Source organism: Electrona antarctica, assembly GCF_951216825.1.
Source record: "Electrona antarctica genome assembly, chromosome: 8".
Taxonomy (NCBI): Eukaryota; Metazoa; Chordata; class Actinopteri; order Myctophiformes; family Myctophidae; genus Electrona; species Electrona antarctica.
Genome location: NC_136789.1, coordinates 4,716,227 through 4,739,270, shown reverse-complemented (window position 1 = coordinate 4,739,270; position 23,044 = coordinate 4,716,227). Strand labels below are relative to the sequence as shown.

At 44.2% G+C, this 23,044-nt stretch overlaps 1 protein-coding gene across 2 annotated transcripts in view; it reads left to right on the top strand.

Moving 5' to 3' along the window:
* abr (ABR activator of RhoGEF and GTPase) overlaps positions 1–23,044 on the top strand; it is a 138,347-nt gene that overhangs the window by 32,552 nt on the left and 82,751 nt on the right. Inside the window, exon 2 of one of the 2 annotated variants that reach the window (XM_079507335.1) lies at positions 16,705–16,883. In XM_079507335.1, the coding sequence (XP_079363461.1) occupies positions 16,705–16,883 (179 nt within the window). Of the gene's footprint in view, positions 1–16,704; positions 16,884–20,871; positions 20,933–23,044 lie in introns of those variants that run through there. The other variant, XM_079507336.1, reaches the window with a different exon arrangement.

Here is a 23,044-nt window from a genome sequence, read left to right as displayed (position 1 = left end):
GCATGTACGTTTGTAGCCCTTATCTCCCGGGTGCCTACAGACAGTCATGTGGCATGGAAGATATGGAGCTGTAGAATTGTTGTTCATTGAAGATGCGGTTTCATTGCTGAAACCTGGCTGCCTCTGACTTTCACTTTTACCATCCTCTGGCTGTGAAGTGCTCTCGGTGTGGGTGGGTGGGGTGGAGTCGGTGTGGGTGGGTGGGGTGGAGTCGGTGTGGGTGGGTGGGGTGGAGTTTATGAAGTGCTCTCGGTGTGGGTGGGTGGGGTGGAGTTTATGAAGTTGGTGCATCTCAATATTAGCTGGCATACAGAATACTTCATCTGCGCAATGCTACACTTGACTGTGTAGTTGAGCCATTCTTGTTCAGATTTTTAATTTACCTATTTGGCCTGACACAATGCCTGTCTGCCGTCTCTCTCTCCCAAGTCTCGACCCTTGCTATCATGTTTCTTTCCCTCCGTCTCATCTCTCTCTACTCTCCCTCTTTATCTCCCTCTTTCTCTTCGCTAACTGATAGATTCTAAAGTATAGGGAGACCACAGCAGCTCATTGACATTTAGAAGTGTGCCCAGCCATTTTCTTGTGACTACCAAGTTAGGTCCTCTATCTGAGGCTCATTATCTTCTTGATCAGAGGCTTGTACTTGGTTGCAACAAAGACCAGGTTTGCCAGTCAAGCTGTTGGATGGTGGTGGGCTTTATCATCATTGTTTGTAGTGGACAATCTGCAGAATCATTTGTAAACTTTAGCAAATTGTCACATTTGTACAGGTTGTTCATATGATGACCATATGTTGAAGTGGCTAATCATTCGCAATGATGCAGTTTCCCTAACATTTTGAGCAGTGTGTGTGTGTGTGTGTGTGTGCGTGTGCGTGCGCGTGCGCGTGCGCGTGCGCGTGCGCACGCTCTGTTCATCGGCAGCCCTAAACTACATAGCTGCTGATTCATCGCCAACATCCTAGATTCATGCCTCGGTTTTATTTTTAGCACATTAAATGGGAGCAGCACTTCACAGTCTCTATGTACAGTTACAGTACATACACAGGCTAGTGATGATGATTCAGTTTAGACAGTCTTAGTCTTTTGAATAAAATTCCATTTCATTCTTCTGCAGATTGAATGCTTGTTTTGCCCGTTCCGCTCGCAAGAACATTGGTCACTGGTCTCTTTCTGTCCCTGCTGGACTTTGGTGATACCATTTATATGTTTTCTTGCTCCTCCACCTTGGCCAAACTGGATCCCCTGTACAATTTGAAACACCAGCTGATTAGTTCACAGCCACCAGATAACGGAAAGCCAAGTGCTTATTATTTTCGGTTTATCCTGTTCTGTGAGGTTGCACAGGCACCAGTGATGTTATGCAATTAGTGGTATTTACTTAGGCCTAAACTCTATTATCTTTTCTACAGATAAATTAACTGGGTTGCATGCATAATGTAGCCAATCTGAGCATATACTGTAGCGCCACCAATCTCTCCACCAACGACAACAAGGCTCTGTGTAAAATAAATAAAATAATTCCAATGCAATGGTTGTGTGTGTAGGCGGGTGGGTGCATTTTTTATTGATCAGTGCTCAATCCAGATTAGGCACTGGCAGTGCTTAATCGGGATTGATCACAGTGTAGGATGTCTTCAGGGAAAATGAACAGGGTCTGGAGTTACTGTAGTGTGTACTGGGGCTCTGTCAAGAGAGAAAAACATCTGACACACACTAGGCAGCAAGCGACCCTTATTTTCAGCATGCTGAAATTGCATTTGCACGTTACTGCTGAAATGAGTATATCTGCACAGGGCAGCCAAACTAGGATAGCATATCACACCCAATCTATAAACATAGAACTGTTTGCTTCAGTGGGTATGTGCACTATTCACTATAAATTATACTCTCACTGAAGCTCCTTCTCTGATTTCTTTGCATTTTGGTCTAAACCTACAGTATGTATGTGTTTTAGGACGTCATACATGGTGGTGTTACTGTAGTTTGCCAGTTAGTCTGTGCTCAGAGCCCCAATCCACCAAGCCCTTGCAGTACAGTATGTAATGTTACAGCTGTCCACAATTTATATTGATGATGATCAGTGGAATAACTGGACTGGGGCAATACAGCAAGACTTCAATATAGCTTTTAATTTCCCCTGTGTCGGCTCCTAATTGACGCCCAGAGGACAGGGATGTATATAAAATGCTGCATGTAGGCAGCAACAGCGCACACAATGGGGCGGGCTCAGATATATCAAGTCAGCTGTCATGCTGCCATACAGTCATGGCTCCATTTGGCTTGGGAGGCTAGTAGCTCCATAGATATAAAAAAAATCACACCCGTGACAACTGAGTGGTGTAAGGTCTTATATACCCTGATCAGCTGTGGTCTGACGTAATGTCTGACGTAATTAAATCACAGCCGGGTGAACTGGGTGACCGTAGCAACCATGCTCATTTTTTGCGAACAGACAGACAGACAGACACGTAAACTACTGTAACAAAGCCAGTTGTAGGAATGTTTACACCACTCAAAAAAATAGATGCCTCATTGGCCGCTGTTGTTCGTTGGAGCCATGTGTGTTGAAGGAGGGGCGGAATAATTTACACTGGGGGAGGAAGTACGCCGGAAGTGTGGAAGGCACGTTACGTCACGCTGTCACTCAAGTGATTACTGGCCAATCACAGCGCATCTTTTCCGGGACTTATCAGACGCGAACATGCGCTCTGTGACGAACGCCCATGCTTCCGCGGTGCTTCGTAAGGAATCTCGGGAATGTTTTGCCCTCCCTTGAGCACATACGCTCCAGAGCCAGAAAGGGCGTCTACGTTTATATGTCTATGAGTAGCTCACTGGGAACTACTTTGTTGCGATGCCTGGACAGGACCTACTTCTCTGTGGCACTGCCTTCTCATTCTTAACCACCTGACTTCAACTTGCCGTCCCTATTTTGGGCATATATATAGGCTCAAATGTTCTGAGTAAAATAAAGGATGTACTAGGTTAGCTCACATTGGAACACATTATGAGCTTTTTGGATTATTTTTGCGTGACACCATTGTATGATTAAGTCTTCAGGGTACAGTGTTGCTTCGCAATTTACGGTAGGGTAGTGCAGCTTTCCGCATTATGGCTTTCCGCATTAGGGTAGCAGCATATGAGGTTCAACAACAATGTGGCACATGCACGCATTGTATAGTCATAAAATAGATGTATGTTTGTTTATGCACGCACGCACGCACGCACGCACGCACGCACGCACGCACGCACGCACGCACGCACGCACGCACGCACGCACGCACACACACACACACACACCACACACACACCACACACACACCACACACACACACAGGTTCCATAAGACTATCCTATGGGACCTGCATGTGTTGTTGTAAGGTGCACAAACAGCCCCAGCTGTCTGTCTTGGTCTACTGAGAGACCAAACTGCAGTGCGTTGGTTGCAGAGACCGTTTCTATGGGTGCTGAAACATTGCTTGTCACCTGCAGGGCTGGGCAATTACCCAAATATAGGTACAGAATTGGGCATTGAATTGTATTGATTAGAAGTCACATCGCCCAGTCCTAGTCACCTGTGTTGCGGCTGCTGGGTATGATGTCACCCCTCTGTCCTGCAGAAAGATGCTGAGCAAGGCAACACAGCTGTCTGATTGAATTTTCACACTGCAGCAGTATCTTTGCTGGATTGCCGCTTTCCACAGCCTTGCTTCACCCACCGTGGGTGAGTGGAGGTGGGAGGGTGAGTGGAGGTGGGTGGGTGGGTGCAGTGGGGTTGGGGAGGAGCTCCACTATGCAGGCTCAAAGACACACCGTGGGTGAGTGGAGGTGGGAGGGTGGGTGCAGTGGGGTTGGGGAGGAGCTCCACTATGCTGGCTCACAGACACACTTTGAACGCATTGTGGTGCAAAGACATTTGGGACATTCAGTGCAGCTTGCCTGAGTCAGTGTGATCAGTTATGTTCAGTGACGCACACATACGCACTCGCAAAACGCATGCGCACGCACGCACGCACACACACACACACACACACACACACACACACACACACACACACACACACACACACACACACACACACACACACACACACACACACACACACACTTATATGCTCTTGAACAAATAATAAATAATTGTTTAAATAAAAGCCCAGGAGAAAAATTGTATGAAAAGTTGGAGATCACCATTCTGGATAGCATTTTAACCACACACTGACCCGGGTCATCCAGGGGTCTGTAGCTCTGTACTTGGACCCCTTCCCCCTTGTGTCTAGAATATTTTCGCCAATTATTTTCACAGAGTGTTCACGGGTCCATCATATTTGATTTAAGCCAGAGCGTTAGTAAACGGAAAAGGAGTCATCACAGCATGGAAAAGCTTGCTACCATTACAATGTCACTAGAAATTGTGCTGCAGCTTTATTTCCTTGATATCATGTGTCACACTGTGTACACGCTGTGTATGTGAGTATGTGTGTGTTACTTTCTCCTCTAGCATATGTGTGATTGATCTCCTTGTCATCATGCCCTAGGCCTAGTAGGTCATTGGAGATGTGAACAGTGTGATGTATTGTATGCAGCTCTCTGAAGTTCCACTCACCCATCACATCACATCGCTGAACCATAATAGACCACATTGAGATATACTGTATATATATATTTGCAATATGTATCGAAATATAGAAATGCATGTGTTACATGATTTCACCATCTAAACTTCAATAGCTCCATTTGTGAAGACTGTATCACTACTACCTTATGAAGAAGTGAAGGTATTTTAGCGCAATTGAGACTTGATGCTGAAAGGATATACTGCGCAGCCCTATGACGTCAACTCAGCAACTTCAGCCCTGTATTTCTCTGACACACCTTACTTACAGTATTACACTCCAGGAGAGACACATACAAAATAAAAATAAAACTTTTATATGCCTCTCAACTCTAATACAGATGAGGTTTAGAGAACTGACCGTTCTGGCTCAGATTCTTTGTACATGAAATTTGTGAGACAGGATCAGTGGCCACTGGCCAGTAACTGCCTGATCAGTGGCCACTGGCCAGTAACTGAGACAGGATCAGTGGCCACTGGCCAGTAACTGTGAGACAGGATCAGTGGCCACTGGCCAGTAACTGACCCACTGGCCAGTAACTGCCTGGCACACAATTGTGGCTGTAGCTGGGTTATATTAATGGCTGCAACAAGGGTCAGACGATATCTATTAAATATTCCGTACATCACAATGTTGGCATTTGAATTAAGGGCGATATGAGATTACATGCCCCCTTCCTAACTGTTTATACTAGCAGATTACCCTTAAAGGTGGTAGTGCAGCAGGATTTAAGTGTTCTCACTATGAGTGGAAAAGGCTCACATTATTTAGAGAGAATCTTCACCACGGTTGTTGTTTCAAAGCGTATATCTATTCTACATCCGAGCATATAGACATGGTAACGCCCCGCCTGCCTCTGATTGGCCTACCGACACTGCCTGTCTTGCCCCCATGGTCTCACCAGAGCGTCCTCCGAGATGCGAGGTTACTCCATGGTGGGAAATAATATACAATACAAGTACAAGATAATGGCAGCTTGGCACGAGGGACAGTAACTTGTAACTTTTATTTTTGTAGAAGAGGCAAACTAATATTGTTTATGCCGTTTGCTTTGATTGAATAATTGATTGAACACATACGTTGTATGATTTGATTTGGGTGTGTTCTAAATTAAAGTGTTAGTGTTGATTATCATGTATTAATCTAATTATAGTAAACTAATACTATTATACTAAAAAAAGATCAAGGGAAAACAGACCTTTTTACAGTGCAATAATGTTTCAAGTTTACAAATAAACGGCATTGTGTGTGTGTGTGTGTGTGTGTGTGTGTGTGTGTGTGTGTGTGTGTGTGTGTGTGTGTGTGTGTGTGTGTGTGTGTGTGTGTGTGTGTGTGTGTGTGTGTGTGTGTGTGTCATTTTACAAAGTGATATTAGAGATATATTGACACTTTCCTCTCTCCCTGTTTTACTCTGGGTTTTCATAACTAGTTAGTTATGAATGTAAATGTAAATCCGTTTTGGTGGCAGCTGTGCCTTCTTTTGCACTTGACTCGGCACACTCGAAATCACCGAAATGAAGTGTGAGATAATAGAATACTTTAATTTTACTATATGTATCATATTTTTCTCATCCCAATCAAGTCCATGCTCTCGCATGAAGGCATCGACTTGTGGAAAGTACAACAGTGTGTCATCATCTGAATCCAAGTATAGATTTGGCCTATTCACAGTTATGGATTTTTTTTTACTGTGTGTGCTTGCAAGCAGAATAACTATTGCAGATGAGAAATCCATCTTACCCCAGAGCTTTTTATTCTGCGCTCTTTGGTGACTCAGGCTGTTACGTTTCTGTTCAAAGTATTTTGTAATAATCGTTCCATCTCATGTAGATAGTGCTATACCACCCAGGCAAGCTAAGCTAGAGCCTGACGCAAATAACAACTGATTGGCATGCAGGAAGTGCAGTTACATCACCTGGCTAGTTGTCATGGCAGCCTTTTGTCTCGCGATGTTCTGAGCTGTCCATCAGCAGAGAATGATGGGAGCTGACAGCTGGACAAAAGGGAGGGCGGATGCGCCTACAGACGTGATGGGATGGTTGTCCAACAACATTAACAGTGGGATAAGCCTGCAAACCACATACTATATCAAAATAGTATCCGGTAAATCCAATGAATCACTTGAATGCCAGCATCCCTTTTCTGGAGGAAACATTCGCCAAAAAAAGCAGATCTACAAGCTCTTTCGGCAAAGGTTTGGTGTATATCGGGGGAAAAAGTGCACCAAGTACAGTGCAATTCAGGTCCATTTGACTAAGTTTAGAGGGTCTAATTAGTGTTAGTGGCTTTTTTGTTACTGGCTGTATTGTTGTTTAGTTGCAATAAAATGTAAACAGAAGGGTACTAGGGTAGTAATTATAAGCAGTAGTGGGTGGGTGAAATTATACATGTGTGTGTCTCTTCTTCCCATTCTGTGAATTCCAAGTCCACCAGTTTTTCATGCTTGTCCACTCTGTCATGTCAACATTACAGGTGTGTTCGGAAATATGCACTGAGGCCCTCATTTATCAATCGAGTGTAAAATCTGGCCCAAATTCGAGTGTAGGATTCGTAGTACACCCACGTCGGGTCGGCATTTACAAAGTGATCGCAGACAGCTGTTTCTTCCTTAATTTCGTTCGGACGTTTATAAATGTGACGGCTGAAATCTATCTGGCACGCCCTATGAAATCAAGCCTCGCCCTCGTTTTTGCGACATGAACAACTGCAGTACGACCTTGGAAACCATAGTTACATGACGAAAAAAGTCAATAAAAAAGTCACCCCCACTCTCATACACACACACACAGACGCACGCACGCACACGCAACTTGCAAGTCCAACTGGTTTGTTGTCGCCTATCTTAAATAAATAAAGAACGAACACCTGTATGAATTAAATAAAGCTGTAGCTGTAAAGTACCCTGTCTGTTTCTCCTCTCGCCTCGCTTGCCTTGCTGCCCACATGCACACACACACACACACACACACACACGCACATACGGGCCGTGGCCCAGTCAGTTTAGAGCTGGCCCAACTGAGCCTTGTGCATGCAACTTTCTGGTTAGTAAACCACAGCATGCAAGCCGCCTTTGTTTTAAAATGGTTCCCCAAACCGTTCACAGTTCACACTTCTCTATCGGCCGTGGATGCGCCCCCCCCCCCCATGCTAATTTGCCCAGTCAATCATTTGATCCGCGCTACGCGCCTGCCGTGTGTTGTTAGTTGTAGCCTATATTAAATTATTAAAGTATTTATTCATTTAATATAGCCTACAACAATATATTACTGAACGAAAATCTGAACCTGCATGTGAACAATGAATTAAATAACAAATAGGCGCACACACACGCTGCTGTTTTCCTCCTCTCCTGTCCTGTCTGTCTCTATCACTGTGGTCCGTTCATGACACCGCGACCATGCACGTTCATGACAATCTATTTAGATTACCTCGCTAGTCGCAGTAGTCAACTGACAATTATATAAATGTGCAGCCTAAACCAGCCTCATGTGGCACACTGGCACTGGTGGGCTGGCAGCCTGGCTGGGTGGTTTAGCCTATACCTAACTCCGATGCGGTCAGCGGTCCCCAATTTTGCGCTGGCACGCCGGCACGGCACATTTTGGCATTCGAGCGACGCGTCGGGTTTATTAAACGAGGAGGAGATTGCACATAGGCTACTGTAACTCCAGAAAGACATCGGCCTGCTGTAGATTCGGCTACAGTAGGCTACCCATGTTGGGACTCTCCGCAGCTGCAGCGCTGCACTATAGCCTACTCTCCAACGTCCCGTCATGGAAATATCCTCAGCCCAAATCCTCGCATGTATGCGCTCATCATGCAAAACACTGTTTAAATGGCTTACGCATCTAACTTGCAACATTGTTTTTAAATGCGCGATTTTAATTGCTTGCTTGTAAAGTTGGAAATCTCCTACTAATTTCATATGACACAAAGACACATCGTTGATGTATTCCTTTACTTTTTTTTCTTTTTTACATTTAGCCCATATACATACAGTTTTATATAAACATTTTAGGAGTGAATACATATGTTTCGATGCCTGTGACAGCCTCTCAGCTGGTCAAACAATGCTGCTCCGCTGTTCTACGACAGAAAAACAGGTGAGGACAAAGCGTACGACAGCTCCCGACCAGACGTGGTTTTTGTCTTGGCTCAAGTTCAAAATGAAACGTTGGCGCAAATCGTAAATGCCGAAAATTGCGGTAATTTCGGCGTACACCCATATTTTGGCGTACGCACGGTTGATAAATGAGGGCCTGAGAGTGCTGGAGAATGCTCTCTGGTCATTCAATAAATTCAGTGAGGTCAGTGTGTTGCCATTCGAAAGTTCAGTGCACTGCGCCCTATGTTCCCTACCCTGAAGCCAGGGTGTCCAGTGTGTTGACTCCGACCGACCACTGATGAAAACAACAATGGTGGAAGAAGTTTGCTAAATGTGTGCTAGACAAGGACCTGTGTGCTAAATGAGGTGAGACAAGCTAGACGAGGCTGCTCTGTTCACTATTCAAATCAGCTGCAATGCTGTGACCGATGGTAGTTCATCAACACCATGGGAGGTCTGACTGAATCAGGATGTTCCACATCTTTTGATCATAGAAACTACACAGAAACTTTACTACTTGAAAGGGTTTATAGTTTACAGGCACTCTGGGAATGCACTTCAAGCCTAGCCTGATTGTCAGACTCTGAGCCTCCTGCTCCGCTCAGTGGAGTGGGCGGAGTCTGTGGGCTGGAAACCAGGCTACTTCAAGCCCTGATTTAGTTAATTGTGTTGTAAAGTCATTTTCTTTGGTTAAAATAAGTGTTAAAAATCTCTATATTGTGATAGTACTCATTGCTATAGAGTGTTTGTTCAGTAACAGGAGTCATATCTCTCCAGCTTTTCATTTAACAGAAACTGCATTTTCAGAAACTGAAACTGGGATAGGAATTTTCTCCAATCAGGATAGAGATCCCAGTCAGGATACAGATCAAACAAGTGGAATTGTAAGTGATGGCACAAAGAAATGAGCAGAACTGGAATACTATAAAAATTAAGCTCTAAAATGGTACTCTCTCCTGATTGGCTGAAATTTTGTCACCAACCTGAAAATGTTTTTTCTGTTAGATTAAAGAGCTGGAAAGACAGGGACACCTCTGTTACTGAACAAACACTAATTTACTGTCAGAATATACAGTGATTTAACCTTTCAACAAAAAACGTTTTGTTTTAACCAAAAAACATCACTTACTACCTTTAAGATAACACAATGTACAGGGAATGAGTAAAGTTTAAGCTGCACAATGTTTGTGTACCGGTAACAGCTGTACTGTAAATGTTCCACTATTTGTAGGCATTCCCTTCATTCATTGTGTATAATACAATAGGTGCAAGCAAGATTATGCTATGAGCAATATGCTTGTTATAACGACTCGGACTCCTCACAACACACATGCACTGGAGGTTAGGAAAAGCAATTTTCGCTATGTAATGTCTTGTCAAGTACTACTTTGCCGTTTTGTAATAACAGTGAGTTAATTACTGTGTGTTGTGACCGACATCTCTTATATAAATTGGGAAGTGATGCTTTAGTGTTCATCTGGTAGAGGAACATATCACGTCATTGTGTGTGTGTGTGTGTGTGTGTGTGTGTGTGTGTGTGTGTGTCTGTGTGTGTGTGTGTGTGTGTGTGTGTGTGTGTGTGTGTGTGTGTGTGTGTGTGTGTGTGTGTGTGTGTGTGTGTGTGTGTGTGTGTGTGTGTGTGTGAGAGAGAGACACACACACACACACGGTTGTTATGCTCTCGTATGGTGTTTTGCATTTGTTTGAAAGTGGGCAGGCCATGTATACAAAGTATTCTTCTAGCTGTGGCTGCATTATCGTCCTCAGTTCTTCAATAGCAGTCTTCTATAGTTCGTCCAAATAGCAATTGAATCGATACATGGGAGCAGACAGTGAGTTTGGCCTCCAGGCTTCTTTGGGTTCACTTATCCAGACACTTGAAGGGCAGAATCTGGGCTTCTGTTTCCACACGGTGCCGACCAAGGAAGTGGGAATACTAGTGTGGCACTTAGGAGGGGATTTAGCGGACTGCATTATTGATTGTGTGACTTGGTTCGAGAGGCTCGCAGTGAAGTGAACTATTAGCGGTGAACGGCGTTTTGGTCAGTTGAACAAACACACACGCAACACAAGCACGCATGGCTTTCTTCTTTGAGGCTGCATGTGTCCTGCGATCACTCATCTCCCCCCATGGTAAGTCGTCATTAGTTTGTACCTCACATCGTCTGTTTGCTGGATAAAGATTGTTGAGATCGACATGTCTCATGATGTCAGGCGGCTTCATTGTTCATCTCAATACCATAATGTGACCAAGCTAGGTTGTATTGATTTCTCTGTACGATGTTCCTCCTCTGCCAGTCTTTACTCTGTTATCTCATGTCTAATCACAGTGTCCGTGCATGTCCTCCCGTCTTGAACCCATCCCTGTTTTTATCCATTAGTGTTTTATGTTGCGTGGTGGGGGGCTGTCAGTCTATTGACCAGTAATAACAGTTTAAGGCTGATGGCGCTTAGAAGAAGATTTCCTTCTCCATTGACTGACAACAAAGTATTGATTTTCTGTTTGTCACGCATGGGAGCTGTCGCAAAGCATTAGCCTATTGCAGTGGCATATATTTTGGTGTGTGTGTGTGTGTGTGCGTGTGTGCGTGTGCGCGCATGTTCTGTGCTAAATGTATCTGTGGCCAAAATAAATTACACTTTTTGTGAAATATTGCCACTGTGGTTCAATTTACCAAAAGCAAATGTCAAAAGGGTCTGAAGCAGCGTTTATGGTAGATGGCTATAGCTGGCATGCTAAACGCCATCAGTATTCTAACAGATATGAAGCAGTGTTTATGGTAGATGGCTATAGCTGGCATGCTAAACGCCATCAGTATTCTAACAGATATTCTGATATCTATTTAACCAGAATTGTAGTAAAAATACCAGCAATAATAATGATCCAGGACATAATGATGGGCACTGTGTCAGAAAAGTCCACCTGCAGAATCATCAAAGGCCCGTCCCTTACCATCCCAATCACTGACTGTTTCAGATGCTGCCACCTGGCAAATGGTTCGCCATCCAAAAGGTCAAGTGCAGCAGGGTCCATAGCAGCTTACTTGCCCCAGGCGACCAGTAAGCTACAGAAAATCTAATCCCCCCCAGGCAATCAGGGCACATGTGTGGCTTGTTTTGAAGACGGAGCTGATGTTGTGCCATAGAGGTAAACAAACATGTTATATGGGGACACATTTGGGCTGACAGAGAAGTCCATGTGTCCATTTGAAAGCAAGCCCTGGCCAAGAAAGCAATCAAGCAGTGATGATTAACTGATGTCCATCCGTCCGCCTGTGTCCCCCTCGCAAATATCTCGGAAAGCGCCGATTGAGTTCATAATGCGTATTGCTGTGGAGTGGACCCAAGGTAGTGATGTGCTGTGTGGGAGGAATGTAAGGAATCTCTGTGTAACCGTACGACTGATGTCAGTAATATGAGGTCATATTGATCATGGATCTCCATATATGTATCTAAAAACCCAGAATGAGAAAGAAAGACTCGGCAAACAGAAAGCTAACTCCACTTGCCAATTTATTTTACTTTCCCCGGGCAATTCATTTCATCAGATGTTACCCACTGAAGTACAAACTCATCAATGAGGCTTGATATAGTACCTGTATATATAGACATTGTGTTTTGGTAGGCTGTGATAAACGTCGATGCTCTAAAATAGAACTGTGCTCTGAAAGATGCGTCAACAGGCTTTGACGCATCCAGTGGGATTACAACCGTTTGATGACGCAAGCTTCCGATGCTTTCAGTGTGTCATAGCCTTGAGATGTACCCAGCAGGGACTCCTTGTCAGAGCCGTGAGATGTACACAGCAGGGACTCCTTGTCAGTCAGACAGAGATGGTGAAAGACGGGAATGAAGGGTCCTGACAGACACGCTGTCATGTAAAACCAAAGCCCAATTTTCCTATGAGTAACAGGGTCCGTGTTTGCCTACACAGTCCATACTACAACAAACTAGTTTGTGGTTTGCAGAAGAGGAAGTGGACTTGCCCATTTGAATGGACTTGTCATTACAGTATATATGCTGCCTGTTAGATGGCTGTTCTATCTGGTATGACAATGAGTCAGGCTATGAGAAGGCTAACGTTTCATACATTTTCAGTGGATATTATTGGAGTTGTTATCAGAAAGGGAATTAACACTTCTGCCACCTTCCTCTTTCCTGTGACGCTTTATGACAGGTCTGCAACATAATTAACACTGTCTCTTCCACACTATATGAGTATCTCAATACGCACATTCATTTTATTTTTGGTTAGGCTCTGTTTCTATTATTGCACAACAGGCAATGATATATTACAGTATCTAGTTACTGTAACAGTAACTCATACCTATTACTTGTCCTCTTCCTGGCACTATCCTACTCCTTTCCATATGATCAGTAGTATAATGTATGTGTAGATGCAGTGACGCATGCACACACACGCATGGACGGATGCGCACATGCAAATTTATTTCCATTATACAATATTGTTTTGTTCTTCTCTTTTTGTCGTCTATCTATCTATCTATCTATCTTAAAAAGAAATTCCATACTGCGACTGAATTATAAAAATGGTATTTGTATGACATAGTTAGTGGCTGCCAGCAAGGCTCCTAAAGAACTAGTCCCACATTCTCTTTTCACTTGTCTGTTTATTATTGAGACCTTCTTTCTGTCAAGTTCACAAGAAACTGGAAACACCTATTCATTAGACAATGCATTTTTAATGCATTGATGTGCGCGCGCGCGCGCGCGTGCGTGCGTGCGTGCGTGCGTGCGTGCGTGCGTGCGTGCGTGCGTGCGTGCGTGCGTGCGTCAGATCTCCAGCATTTAATGGGGTTAATCAGACATAATCAGGACGACCAAGTGACCACTCTTCTCACACAGTTAATGCATCCAGAGAGTCTCCAACAGGACAGGATACTCAGACCACTAACATACACTTTAGCATAAATATGGAGATGAAATTGAGGTGAGTTGGCTGTAAAGCACATTCTACCACTACCAGATGATGCACAATTGCAACATATAGTACTGTACATACTGCATACAGTAAATCCTCACCTGAATCCCACTGTCCCACATTGACCTGTCCATCCCTTTTTAGAACAATTCTTGAATTAATTAAGGTTTTGTTCATCATTGAAATTCATATGGTAAATGGTGCATTTATATAGCGCCTTTCTCCAAGGCGCTTTACATAGATGTGCATTACATTCACCCACAAATTCATACACCGATTGCGGCGGAAGCCATGCAAGGTACCAACCAGCACATCGGGAGCAATTTGGGGTTCAGTGTCTTGCCCAAGGACACTTCGACATGTAGCCAGGAGGAGCCGGGATTCGAACCGCCGACCCATGGATCATTGGACGACCTGCTCTACCTCTTGAGCCACAGTCGCCCCGACATCAAAGCCAAGACATTTACAATCCAAGCTGCTAGTCTCTTTCGCCCCCCACAGTCGCCCCAACATCAAAGTCCATATGAATGGCCCACTGGCACCCTGGCAGACAGTCTGATGAAGTGACCTTTATCAGACCAGTGTGTCTCCGTCTGCCAGGTGGACAGAAGAAGCATAGCTGCTAGCAGAGAGGGAACAGATGGAAGAGGGAGAGAAGGAAAGGAAAAGAGATAATGGTGAGAAAGAGACTAGCAGCTTGGATTGTAAATGTCTTGGCTTTGGCCTGATGGTGGCACAGTTGGAGTAGGGCAACCGCTGCTAGACCATGTCTCAAATGTTTTAACCCAATCTGTCCCCTTTATTGTGTTTACTTTTTAACTCACCGTTTTGATTCATGGTCCTTCAACACATAATATGCAAGTAGTCGAGACATTGATCCGTAAAGATACACCCATAGCTTCAATAGTTGACTAAAATCACACCCGTGTGAAGTGAGTGGTGCAACGCCGTGCGGGGGTCCCCAGGGGGTCCCCGGAAGTTCCAGACCCACAGGAACGCGGCCAGGGTGCCGGCCCGGTTCCGGCGAGTCGTCCCGTGTCCGAAACGGTCAAGAAATGACAGTTACCATGTGGGGGTCCCCAGGGGGTCCCTGGAACATCCAGGCCTCCAGGAACGTGCCCAGTTCAACCATTTCGGCCGCCCCGCGTCCGAAATGTTTGAGAAATGACCAAGTTACCGTGTGGGGGTGCCCAGGGGGCCCTCTACTCTACCGTACTGTCACTGTACTGTACTGTAACACCCCAAATCATCATACAGTTAATATGTGTGTGTGTCGGAAACCCAGGGTGTGTGTGACTACCCAGAGAAGACAGCTTGGCTGACAACACTGCAGAGCTCAAGAACCTGATGTTGGATAGGAATTTGTGGAGGGCAGCGATCCAGGAATCCCGAGTTGGTGTTGGCTAGACCTCACTCTTGCAGCAACGAACGATATCCCAAACACTCACAGAGATTGGTTGGTTGTCTTTTTTCTGACGTGTTAACAGATTGACAGGTCTGTGATCCAGCAATCTGGGAACCCATTCAGTAAAAAGAAATGAAAGCGGCTCTGGGCTGTCCCAGAGCCCTGACGGCTGTGAAGTGAGCTGTTCACCTCTGTCCTCACCTGCTGTACTACACACTTCCCCACATTTGTCTTTGTCAGGTGGTCGCTTATTACAATTGCTCACTTCGACTAGCATACATTTTGTGTATTGTTTGCCTTGCTTGCAGAGGGCAAATCAAGCTAATCTACTTTTCATGGATCTCCTTCAGGGAATTATTCCACTTAAACCAGTGTTTTGGTGATCGTGCACACTTCACAAACAGCTCTATTTTAGCCCAGACCTGATCCATTAATTCCTCTTGGGGTGAGCATGACAGTGTGTCTGTCCGTCTGCCCAATGAAATGGTATTGTGTACACGACAATGTTTTATTCCTGCCCACACCTTGTCATACCCTTAGAGTATATACAAGTAAGACGCGCGAACGCGGGAAGCGAACGCAGCTCGTAAATTGCAATAACAACAATTAGAATAAATTACGTACTTTTTTAAGGTTTTTTTTAAGTTATTTTTTTAGTGTGTATGTGTGCGTGCGTGTGTTTTCTTTTGTTTTTTTTTCCTTTAAGTTTTTTTTTAAGTTAAGTTTTTTTTAAAGTTAAGGTGTGTGTGTGTGTGTGTGTGTGTGTGTGTGTGTGTGTGTGTGTGTGTGTGTGTGTGTGTGTGTGTGTGTGTGTGTGTGTGTGTGTGTGTGTGTGTGTGTGTGTGTGTGTGTGTGTGTGTGTGTGTGTGTGTGTGTGTGTGTGTGTGTGTGTGTGTGTGATACAGCTGCGCCCTCTGGTGGCGTGCCGGTGGTGTTACAGCGTGACACACAGACACACAGACAGACAGACAGACAGTTTAGGCCAGCTTCTATAGTTAGTGCTCACTGCGTTCGCAATTAATAGAGACGGCACCCGGAGGAAACCCTGAGGCGAAATGGACATAGTGGCCGAATTTGGTATTGCAGTTTGGAGCCAAACACATGAACGCGCTGGTCCGTTGACTATCATTGCGCGCGATGATGACACAGCTGCATCTCAACTAGGGGCCATCCTCTCAATAAAGTTCAAAGTACATGAACACTGTTTCATATGTGAATGCACGTGAACGCGTGCAATGATAGTCAACGGCAGCGCGTTCATGTGTTTGGGTCCAATCCATCCCAGAATGCACTCTGTTCCTAGCCGGAAGGAGGAGTGAAATCGCATCATGCGCTTTTGAGCAACTTAATGCAAGTGGATGGGAGGAGAAATCCGGTGCCGTCTCTATTAATATATACTCTAAGGTCATACCACTAGCAGTCTGTTCCAGGCGGGAAATTAGCTGTTTTAGGGACGAGCTTCACTTGGAGTCAGCACTGTTCCCCTCCACTGGAACTGTCACTGTCACTTACGTCTGAGCGATGACACTAGCGCTCTCACTGATTGGTCCTTGTACAGTAGCTAGGACGTAGCTACCTCAGTTGGCAAAATGCTAACTACAGCATCTCTCTCTCTCTCTCTCTCTCTCCTTTAGACTTTAACTACACAGACGATTACACAGGTGACGGAGCAGAGGACGGCAAGTCCCAGGATGGCTCAGAGACCATGCCCTTCATAGACGCGTCCCCCACCATGTCCCCCCAGCTGTGTGCGACCCACGGGCCTGACGGAGAGGCGGTCTCTCCCACACCACCAGACGGCCTGCCACCTGGGGTAAGGAAAAGACCATACACACAAACACACAAGCATATCTCAGTGCTGTGTTTCACATACTGCACCAGACACGAGGACCAACAGATTAAGTCCTCTCTACACAGTAACATGCATGTACAGTAGCTTTTCTGTTAGCTGAACCATTATCATTTATATTATATTATATTATATTATATTATATTATATTATATTATATTATATTATATTATATTATATTATATTATATTATATTATATTATATTATATTATATTATATTATTAGCACTATACTACAATGCTTCCTTGTTTACTCTGAAAATGCCTCCGCTGAATACAGTAGTGCCCATTGAATAACTAATATTGGTGGTCAGTGCTCGAATGTCAAGTCATGGATAATGCATTATGTCCAGGTCTGTTTGAAGGGTTAGTGTTATTAAAGGGGCATTCCACTCATTTTCAACATTTTGCTATGTCATTAATGTACATTAGAGCTGTTGTGTGGAAATAATAAAAAAGTTCCCTCATTCTGTGTTTCCTAGAACTAGAGGTCTGAAAAAAATCATTAACATGGTGAAACACATCTTGATGATGTCATCAAGATGTGTGTTTCCACACAACAGCTCTAAGGTATATTAATGACATAGTAAAATTTTGAAAATGGGTGGTTTTCCCCTTTAAGTTCAAAGGATACAGTAACTTTCTGTGCATTATATTTCATAGTGGATACTGTAGTTGAAACCTCAACTGGACTGATGACCTTACTGCAGTGCAGGATAAACTACAGTTGGAGGCCATCGATATTGTCCTTTTCTTTTTGCTGAGGTTTGCGTGATCTGCGCAAAAGGACAGTTAACCCATTTTGGGCGGGAACCCCTTTTGGTGTTTTAAACATTATGTTATAATTTAGCTATTGAAAAATAGCAGATCTACAAGCTCATAGCGCGCCACCGAGTGGCGCGCTACGAGCTTGTAGGTCTGCTATTTTTGAAAAATCGTGAAAATATTTATTTCAGAAAACTGGAGGATTTAGAAGGATTTTTTTTTAAATGTTGAGGTCAGGCCTAAATGGGTCAAATAATAAGGGACAATATCGGTGGCACCCAACTGTATGTGTGCAGTTTGACTTTTCTATGCAGCAGATCATTGCTTCCTGCAGTTAGTAGGTGGATATTCTACCCTTCACTGTAGTAATTGTCTGTAATATAACCACAACAGGCCTATATTGCTCACAGCACACAGTCGGTGCTGTATTCACAAGGAATTCACTTGCTGCAGCCATCAGAAATAATCGGAAGCAATCTCACCATGTCTCTAGAGCAGTGGTTTTCAAAATTGTTGTCAAAATCTCAAAGTACACCTTGAACAATAGCCTATAAAACATGCTAGCACTCTTATTGCTCTGTAAATATAATTTGTCATGTATTTACTAATTGCAAATGAAAGGTTTAAACAACTTAAACCCTATTTCATACTACAAAAATAACAAAATAGCCAATCTGTAGATTTATTTTTGGTACGCTGCATAACGGAACACCAGCTAGCACGGGTCTTATCCTGAAGGGACAAATGTGGCTATGGAGTTAATTTAGGGCCATTCATATTCACACGTGTTTAAATATAATTCACACGTGGTGCTGCTTGGAGCATACACAAAGGTTGCAGAGCCAATGACACACACCTGTGTGCTGGCAGGCGCCTCAAAATGAGAGTAAATACCAACAGAAGCATATTGGGTGATTTTGGCACATTTTCAGAGGGCGCTATTCCCACACGTTGTAGCTGTGTTGCTCAATCCAAGATCGCATGATCCATGTTATACCATGTTGTAAAGGGGACTAATCAATGATAACAATATAAAATACAACACCAAAATTGGTATTATTGAAGGGGAGAAATTATCGACACAAACTTTTAGTAGTTTAGTAAATTAAAATAAAGTGTATATATTCTTTGTTTACAGTAGCTGTATATATTGCATTATATGAGTGTGGTTGTCACAAAAGACTTGTCTTATGGGCATGGCAGCACTGTGCCCTCCTTGGCACACCGTTTGGGACGCTCTAGTAGAGAATAGATTGCTAGGTAACATTGGGATCAAGGGGGTATAATTGATGCTGTGTGAATTAGGTGTGTAATCTGATTGCATATTCACCATCTGCTCATTGATACCACTGTCCCATTCCTCATAGCTCTCTGCATGGATGCAATGGGAGCATATCTGTTCATATTTGAGTGTGCAGTATGTCTTCATAAATGTGTGTCCTTGTGACTGTGGCGTTGCTTGCACTGTAAGTGTGTGTCCTGCAGTGCACCGGGATGACCATGACCTGTGTCTCTTACACAGAGGGGCAAGCTAGCTGGCTGCAGCATCATGTGTCACTCACAGCTAATGCACACACAACATGAAAGCCTTCTTCTTCTCTTGGCTAGTTCCCATCGCATAAACCACAGCAGTTTACTTCCACACAACATGTGTGTAAAAAATCAGCAAGTATTACAACTGAGGGCTTCTGTACAGCAGCCATGGTAAAACCATACCTGATGATGCCGTTCAGAGAGGAAGTGTCTGGCTGTGGCTCTGACTCATGCGTGTGTGCGTGCGTGTGAGAGCTCCATCGACTATAGTTTTGACCAAAAATGCAGATATAACTCCATCTAGTGGTGCCATGGTGTAAAACAAAAGAGGCTCATTCATTAATAGTGCTATACCCAATGCACTATTATTATTGTTTTGAGTGTATTAACCGTGTTGAACATGGGTAGTCTGCTGCTTGTGTTAGTCTGTGAATAAGACTACATTCATTCAACATTGCAAATGAATGAGTGGACAGCATTGACTGATTCATTGCTGTATCAAGGTACTATTGGGTAAGTCTAGTGCGACACCTTCTCATACTAGACTTATTTGTCTTTGCCTATCTGACGAGTTTGAACGTTGTCTTATCGGCTGACATGAAGAACATATGAAGTGTTTGTTTTTACATGAATGATTTTATTTTCACTCACACGTGTAGCTCAGTGTACAATACATGAGATGGCCAGGGAATACACACAGGCCAGGGATGAGAGCGTGTACAGTACAGTACAGTACAGTACAGTACAGTACAGTACAGTACAGTACAGTACAGATTTTTTCCCCTCAAACCAACATGACAGACATTATGATGGTGTGAAACCACCCTTCGCCCGTCCAGGACCTGTAATTACATTCAGCCTTGGCAGTACTTACTGTAGCTGTACTCAGTTCTGCCCCCTCATCAGATCGATAGACAGACAACATGAGCAAGAGAGAGAGAGAGATAGAGAGAGAGAGAGAGAGAGAGAGAGAGAGAGAGAGAGGGAGGGAGAGATGGCAGGGAGGTGGAAGAAATGGGAGGGAGATGGACCGAAAGAAATGAAAGGAAGGAACAAATAAAGGAAGAAACAAAGTGCAAAGAACAAGTGAGATTAAAAAGGAGAAGAATGAGAGAGAAAGAGAAACTGGCTCGCTGGCTTTAGTACATGCATGTGTTCTGTTGTCAGGCTGTTGCTGCTGAGGGGAGGAGAGAGAGAGAGAGGGGGAGGGACAAGGGAGGGCAGACCTCATCGACTGAGCCGGAACAGTGACACACACACACACACACACACACACACACACACACACACACACACACACACACACACACACACACACACACACACACACACACACACACACACACACACACACACACACACACACACACACACAAACCAGGAAGCCCAGTGGAGGAAAGCAAGGCTTGGGGGGAATTGGGTTGGGTAAAGTAGGCGGGGTCTTCTGTCCACGTCCAGACAGCAATTGCTGTGAGAGGGAAAAACACATTAATGTGTCCAGGCTGGCCCCGAGAGGAGGGGAGGAACGACACAACAAAAGGAGCGAGAGAGAGAAAGGGGGGAGAGAGCGAAAAAGAGGGATAATGATGGAGGAGGACGAGGAGGAGGTGCTGGGCTATTTGGACAAGGTGCTGGATGAGGAGGAGATGGAGGCGGAGGAGGAGGTGTTTGACGAGCAGGAGCCCGTTAGCACGCCACTCCACCAGCAGTTCAAGGTATATGATGAGAGCCGGTTTAGCTGTGATGTGTGTGTGTGTGTGTGTGACACACATACTGTACATGTATAGACACACACACAAATGCACACGCACGCACGCACACACACCACTGTGACATTATTGTCAAGCTTGCATGCTTGGCTAAATTGAGGCAAATGGAAAGTCTTATTGGTGTCTTTTCATTGCATGACGTAAATGAGTGGGCCTGCCTTGTGTTTGCGTGTGCCTACGTGCGTGTGTGTGCTTGCGTGTGTTTTGGTTGTGTGTCTTGGCGGAACTTTTTGAGAGGTCTGACTCTCTGGAGCACTCTCTGCTCAAACAGTTAAGTTTTTATTCTAAGAAAAGGAAGTAGATATTTTTTTCTTACTCGTGTTGTGTGTATGCGTGACCCTGTGTGTTTTTCTCTGGTTTAATGGAGACAGATATTGCAGGGCAGTGCTGTCCTAACCCCCCATTATCTGTGTCTTCTATCACATACAGTAGAATGAGTCACACTGTTGGAACAGGGGGCAGAATGCAGACCCGTTCTTACACCTCAGCACTAGCATTCCGTGTGTGTGTGTGTGTGTGTGTGTGTGTGTGTGTGTGTGTGTGTGCGTGCGCGTGCGCGCCTGGTTAGGTTCCCCCAGACAACCCTACTCAACGCCATGTATTTCTCAACTTGCTCACTTGCCACACAGAAGCTCTTTGTATGTTTGACGGAGTGGAATAAAATGTCCTACCCAAGGGGAAGAAAAAAATAGTTTTCTCCTCCTTTTCCTGTCTTTTTCGGCCTGCTGTCAAAACGGCAACATGGCACACATTTTAGTGCTGGCCCTACTGTATACAGACAAGTTGTCTGTATATATGCCTGTTCTTTTTCTCAGTGTTGAGAATTCAAAAACAAAACATGATAAAACATGATAAATACCAATGCCATAGAGAATGGAAAAAGTATTCACACAGGCTTTGTGCATTGAATATAACGATGAAGACATGTTTTGGAGTTTAATAACATACACTACTAAAACTATTTGTATATGAGTGAACCAGTCAGGAGATATAGGTCAGTGTGACTTATTTGAATACAAATCCTGCATTTGTCTAACATTCTGTATAATTTTGAAATGTGAAAGATCCAAAGGATAAAATAATCCCATAAAAGTTTAACCTCTGTAGGAACAACTGTAGGAACAACTGCATAACAAAGTATTAAAGACTATTTTGGCATCAAACGGGTCATCTACAGTCCGTTATGATCACGGTCTTATCACTGTTACACGCAATGCTATGCGTTGTGAGCTTGCAGTTTGGCTAGCAAAGGGATTTGGTATAGAGGTAGAGATAGTAATGATGCATAGTAGTTTTCATAACGGTTAGCACTATGCTGCTAACTGTTCAGTGCTGTGCATTACATGGGGAACCTCTACAGTACTGTGGTCACGCTGTTCCTGTGGCTGTGAATGAGTGAATGCACGACACATCTTATTATATTGGTATTCATAATGGAAGGTCAGATCTGTAAATGTGTGCCTGATTCTACTGCCTGTTATACAGTAATATCCTCAGTCAGCAGGGTGCTCCATCGACTGACCTGTACGCTGCTGCTGATATCACCACTCAGATGCATGTAGTTCCACCTCTTTACTTCGCTTCCTCTCTACTTTATACTATTTTTTTTTTACACACACACACACACACACACACACACACACACACACACACACACACACACACACACACACACACACACACACACACACACAGCGCTTTTTACTCAGTTTCAGGGACAGTGCCTAACGTGGACAAACTATTCTGCCCTTGTTGATATCGAACTGAGTTTGCTGTATTTTATTGAAATGTTTCTGCTTCATTTCGATAGCGACAGTGAGGTAGTAGGGGAATAACACACTGCAAACAGTCCGGCCGATCAGGAGAACCATGGTGTGGACTTGCTGAATAAGGCTTTTTACAACCATCATATAGCCTACTCTTTAACCTTTGGCTATCAGGGCCCTCCAACGTTACTATATTTGATCTGTCCTGTCTACTGAATTCAGATTCTGAATGGGTGAGCTCAGACCTTAACCACTTCAACCCCACCATCCCTATTCCGGAGGTCCGTTTTAC